Raw genomic sequence first — 6,173 nt, forward strand, 5'->3', positions numbered from 1 at the left:
TTTAACCCTTGAACTACTGAGCCAGAAAAATGCCCATCTCCCTGAGCTGGACGGTTTGGTAAATTTTGAGCTTACATTCTGCAACACTAAACTCAAGACTGAATATCAGGAGTGGCTTTATTATTTTAATACAGTATTAAAAGTGATCATGCATCTTTTCTTAATATTACCTTTACTACCTAATCTAATCTATACTTGTGTGTGTATAATAATAATCCTTGCATTTGATATATTGTGGAGTCCTTTAGCTCAGCGGTTAGAGCACTTGCCTTCCAAGCGAGATACCTGGTTCAATTCTTGGCAGAGCGAAACCTTGGGCAAGTTTCCTTACTCCACACGCCTGATAATAATCCCTCCAAAACAAAACAATAATAAATTGGTCATTTTCAGTTCACGACTGTTTGTGGGAAACTGCTGTGCGCAATTGGCTGCCGAAGTGCTTTGAGATGTCGAGAAGACGTGAAAAAGCGCTATATCAAATTCAAGGATTATTATTATTTATTTATAGTGCCTTATCATGTCATTGAGATGTTTCAAAGCGCTTAACAGAATATACTGTAAAGTGAATTGAGTGTATAGTTTGTGGGCAAAACGCTGGGTGGGGGGGGAAACATGCTGGGGGAAGTTTACATCAGTTGACATATCAGGGAAAAACTACATACAACAGCAACAAGAAGACACCCAAATCTGACCCCATTCACTGGAAACACAGAAATGGCTTCAAAAGATTGTACTGAGAAAGAATAATCATTTACAGATTTTCTACAGCTCGACCCCAGTTCATGCAACCTTCTGGTTAAGCAAGGGAAGGTTACCTCTGCAATTTGACTAATGCATACAAAAGACAATACTATCTGGGTGAACACTCTGCAGGAAGATTGTGAGCTTTGCTGTCAATATTCTGAGCAAACCTTTTATTCGTAAAGAGTGTTGAGGTACAGTTACAACAGTTCTTATATTCACAGTACAGTACAATACAAAGGCAACATTCATTTTATAACACACTCTTTACATTTCAACATATATTCAAACTGCTCAAGACCATATAAAGAAATTATCTTTTCTCTACATAATAAAATAATCAGATGAAATCCATTGCTAATGTCCCCAATTGTTCAGTGATCTAATTTGGTGAGGAATTGAACCATGCAGTCAGGTTAAATCCCGGTCTGCACTGACTTAGTAGATTTCACCTTTATTTGCAGTAGGGGCAAAACAATTGACATCAGCATCCCCCAGTTAGGGAGGGAAAAATTAGTCATGGCTTCCATTGCCAATCTCTATCCACAGTTACCTGCTGAAGAGGTGTACCTACAAGTGGATGTCAGGAGAGGATAGGATTGGGCTCATCTACAAACTTCAATTGGATACTCACATACTCAAACAACATAACAATGACCATTTGATGAAGCATACATTTGGATAAAAAAATAAATTCTGACAAAATCAATACATTTTTGTTTCTTTTTACCAATCAGCAGCTCAAAGGTTATGCTGCAAGAGTTGCTCAAGAAACCATTGTGCCTTCAAAGACACAAACATTTTAGCACCTGTGTATCAGTGAATTAGCAAAACCTGCCTCTAATCTGGTTAATAATTCAATGAATCTAATATGCTAGTTTCTAATACTAGAAACCCCATCAGCAACCAATTTAATCTGGTGATTAATGATCTCAGGTGTTTCTCACAGACTTTACATAAAGTGAAGACAGCACTGTGACGCGAGACTGATTTAGCCTTCATCTGATCAGGGGTAAGAGCAGCACTGCTTCCTCCTCATCCCAACAGGAGAATACAACAGAGATAAAGAAAGAACATGGCCAGGGGTCATTATTCAGTATTTATAAAATGCAGATCATTTTAGATGTGTTATTTGATCATGTCCTGTCAAGATAAATATCCTCTGCTGTTATCCCATGGGAGGAAATAAATTATCGCCCGAGAAACTTTCTATTTGAGAAACTTGTTCTCTTAGGTCATTCTGCTCTAATCACAGGCCCTAGTAGATGAATGCTGCGTCCTTTGGGCAACCAAACTCCAAACAGTGGCAGCAACACAAATATAAAACAGTAAAATGCTCCAAGCCACATTTGATCAAAGAGAAACAGGAAAATTATGGCAAAGGAAATGGCACTGACATCTTGTCAGACAACTGAAATTCAAACACTTGGGCTCTAAGATATGCTTATCCTATGCCAAAAAAGGAAAGGTGGGTCCTCCATTAATAAATACAGTACACCAACTCCATATACTTGCTCAGAGCCAGAATCAAGTTGCAAGGTGTACCCAAGAAACAAATTGGCATACTTTCTGGCACTTTCAAAAATCATAAGGAAAGGCAGATGTGGTGGCAAAGTTGACTCCTAAAATACTCAATTGATCTAACAGCATCTAAGATACAATAAAATTACCAGCACTTTATAGTTACTGGACTTAAATGATAGACTATATCAGTACTGTAAGCCTTCAAAAAAATACTGTTTCAATTAACCTACTATTTTGAATGAAATTTCAGCATTTATTCCAATTAATAATTCAAATTATAGTCAAACAGATTAAAGCGACCACCTACAATCAGCAACCACCTCCTGTTAACAACAACAACAACAACAAGATTCCATTTATAAAGCGCCTTTCACATCAGGAGGACGTCCCAACCCTGCAACAGCCCAGCTTGCACACCAATGAACCCTCACTCAGAGGCCACCCTTATATAAAGGCCACTTTGGCCCAGTCCCTCTAGGTTTGCTATATTTCCTCAGAATTTATTAAAGTTGGGGTCCAATTTAACATTTTATAATAATCCTTGCATTTGATATAGCTCTTTATCACATCTACAAGACGTCTCAAAGTGCTTCACAGAATATACTGTTAAGTCAATTGATTGTATACTTTGTGGGCAAAACGCAGCAGCCAATTGTGCATAGCAGAGTCCCACAAATAATCGTGGATTGAGTGACCAAATTTTTTTTAAGGAATTATTATCCCCACCAATCGACTAACAACCGGGTTCCTATTTACTGCTAGATAAATAGGATACTTGCCTAACATTTCTCCCTGCCAAGGAATCCCAGTCCTCTCAGTTGTGAGGCGAGCACGCTAGCCACTAAGCTACAGGACTCCACATACAATACAAATGCACTTTGTACTTTATATAATAATACACTACAAATGCACATAATAACTCATTGGAATGGTTGTGACATTAAGAAATTATCCTATGTTTTTCCTCTAGGTGTTGCATTCAACAAATATATTCTATTATATTTTGAACATAACATACAACAAATCACTTTTCAGTAAGAGCATAAATACAACCTAAACGGTATTATCATTAATTTTCCAAAGGGAAATTATGACTAGAAGACATAGAGAAAGGATATTTTCACATAGAGTTTTTCGATGTTTTGGGAAGCTGGTACAGGCACAATCCATTATGGGTTTCAAGAGGGAAGTAGACGAGTATATATGAAAGTTGGAGAATTAAAGGAATATAGAGGATAGAGGGGAGGAAATGAGATTAAATGAATACCTTGCTTTTGAGAGTATTTGCAGACTCGATGGGCCAAATGGCCTCCTTCTGTGTTGTAAATTTATATCATTCTGTATTTGCAAATCATGTAATTGATTAAATAGATTAAAATTCTTTGAAATGTTTATTTCCTTACCTGGATCATTGTGTGAATGGGGCACTACAAAAACCTGTAGTGGCCCATTGTCCCATTCATGTTCATCATAACTGATGTCAAAGCCTTGTTTCCAGACTCCACCATCTGGGTTGTCAAATGGTAGAATGCTGTACACATCCAACATCTGGTAGAAAACAGAAATAATTGGGTTTGAATTCCCAATCAAGGCAATCCAATCTACATCCCAAATGATTCATCACTCTAAGTAAACAAAAAACACATTTAACTAATGGACCATATAAAACAAGACTGGATACTAAAGCCTGCCATAAAACAGTCCACCATACACTATCTTTCTTTCAATAGGAAAAAAACAATCAATATCATAAGATCATGATTAATTCAGCTGAAGAAGGCCCTTTGGCCCATCTGATCTCATCCCTCCAAAATACCCACATCACTGTCCTCCATCCAGCATCAAGCTTTTTTTAAAAAAAGAGTCCACATCAGGAAACTGCAAATCTGGGAGTGATATTCTGCTGGGTGTTGTCTGCAAATTTATCTACCTGACACTGGACATGAGAATCCAGATGCTTGATATATGGAAGGAGCAGCCTGGGCCCCAGTAAAGACCACCCTGCTTGATAACCCCCCACCCCACCCACCCACTCGTTTTAGCCTAACTCCCTTAACAAAGACTCTTTCCTTCCTTCCTTTCAGCCAGTTCTGAAACCATGTCTATGTCTTGCCTTTGACTGTTCACAGTTTGTGAAGTCTTTCATGTAGTACTTTGTCAAATGTAATTTAGAAATTAGATACATTATAGGAAACATGTACAAGGCAGTGCTAAGCCTCAGCAAACTGGAAGTCATGGGGGGTGATATTTACTGTATGATGTAATAGACTATCTGGCAAATGTGGTGTCACACTAAACCCTGAGGGAGCTTTAAAAGTGTACCTGAAAGTGGGCAATGCACACAGCTTAAACCATCAGGCCAAACTCTTCCCACTGGATTGCAACCACGAACTGGTCCTATAGTCCTATAGCTTTGCAGAGCAGAACTGGCGAGAACAATGAAGATCTGAGGCACAGCTACAAAGCCAGGTAAGGGCAGTGCAGAAAAGGGCTGAGGAATGGGGCACCTTAGAAACTGTAGTCCAGGGATACCACGAATACCTGACCTGGTGGGAACTGTGAGTTGAGAGCAAATTGTAATACTGGGTGCGGACAGCAGAATCACGAACCCAGACCCTACACACCTCTCGGCTTGTTAAATTTGTTTGTCCCTGTAGGAATTAATAATGATGGTATATGGGATACCACTGATAAAATTGGGCAAAATTCCACATAGGATAACTGTAAAAATAGAAAGAATTCCAGTTCATAACCTACATTAGCAGAATATATTGTATTACAGGAGGTTTGTTTATAAAATTGTTGTTTTACCTGAAGGTTTGATGCTTTTGTGAAGCTCTTTGAATGGGATCCAGAGAACAGGTGGTGGGCTTCATGGAAGTTACTGTGGAGGTTACCGTTTTGAAGACAAGAGGAGGCAGTGACAGGTTCAAAGGTGTGGAAGGAGAGATGGGTAATTGTCGGATGGGTAATTGTGTGGGGTGGGGCGAGGGAGGGGGTGGAAGTTGGGAGGGCAGTGGCAGCTGAGCGGATTCCCTCGATTTTGGACTGGAGGAAGTCCAGCATTTTCTCGCAGTGAGAGTCAGAGGAAGGTATCTGCGAGGCGTGTCGGGGAGGTCGGAGGAGCCGGTTGGTGGTGGAGAAGACACCCACCCACCCAGCCCGAGACAGCCACCCTCCTACCATCCCTACCCTCCACCCCTTCCTGATCCCAGGCCCCTGCTCAGGGGGGGGGGAGCTGGGCGGGCGGGCGGGGGGTGGAGCTGGGCGGGGGGTGGAGCTGGGCGGGGCGGGGGGCGGGGGGGGGGAGCTGGGCGGGGGGGGGGAGCTGGGCGGGGGGGGGGGGGGAGCTGGGCGGGGGGGGGGAGTGGGCGGGGGGGGGGGAGTGGGCGGGGGGGGAGCTGGGCGGGGGGGGGGGGGGGGAGCTGGGCGGGGGGGGGGGGGAGCTGGGCGGGGGGGGGGGAGCTGGGCGGGGGGGGGGGGAGCTGGGCGGGGGGGGGGGAGCTGGGCGGGGCGGGGGGGGAGCTGGGCGGGGGCGGGGGGGGAGCTGGGCGGGGGGGGGGGGAGCTGGGCGGGGGGGGGGGGGGGGGCGGGGGGGGAGCTGGGCGGGGGGGGGGGGGGGCGGGGGGGGGGGCGGGGGGGGAGCTGGGCGGGGCGGGGGGGGGGGGGCGGGGGGGGGGGGCGGGGGGGGGGGGGGGCGGGGGGGGGGGGCGGGGGGGGGGGGGGGGGAGCTGGGCGGGGGGGGGGAGCTGGGCGGGGCGGGGGGGGAGCTGGGCGGGGGGGGGGAGCTGGGCGGGGGGGGGGGGGAGCTGGGCGGGGGGGGGGGGGGAGCTGGGCGGGGCGGGGGGGGGGGGGCGGGGGGGGGGGGGGGAGCTGGGCGGGGCGGGGGGGGAGCTGGGCGGGGGGGG

At 45.6% G+C, this 6,173-nt stretch overlaps 1 protein-coding gene across 1 annotated transcript in view; it reads right to left on the reverse strand.

The window, feature by feature from the left end:
• The window catches only part of man2a1 (mannosidase, alpha, class 2A, member 1), a 122,762-nt gene extending 117,660 nt beyond the window's left edge, over nt 1-5,102 (reverse strand). The window contains exons 1-2 of the mRNA XM_042333961.1: nt 5,077-5,102; nt 3,669-3,813 (exon numbers count right to left, since the gene is read on the reverse strand). Coding sequence (XP_042189895.1) covers nt 3,669-3,813 — 145 coding nt within the window. The 5' untranslated portion in view covers nt 5,077-5,102. The remainder of the gene's footprint in view (nt 1-3,668; nt 3,814-5,076) is intronic.
• Between the last annotated feature and the right edge of the window lie 1,071 nt (nt 5,103-6,173).

This window comes from Callorhinchus milii, unplaced genomic scaffold (genome assembly GCF_018977255.1).
Source record: "Callorhinchus milii isolate IMCB2004 unplaced genomic scaffold, IMCB_Cmil_1.0 Scaffold1, whole genome shotgun sequence".
NCBI lineage: Eukaryota > Metazoa > Chordata > Chondrichthyes > Chimaeriformes > Callorhinchidae > Callorhinchus > Callorhinchus milii.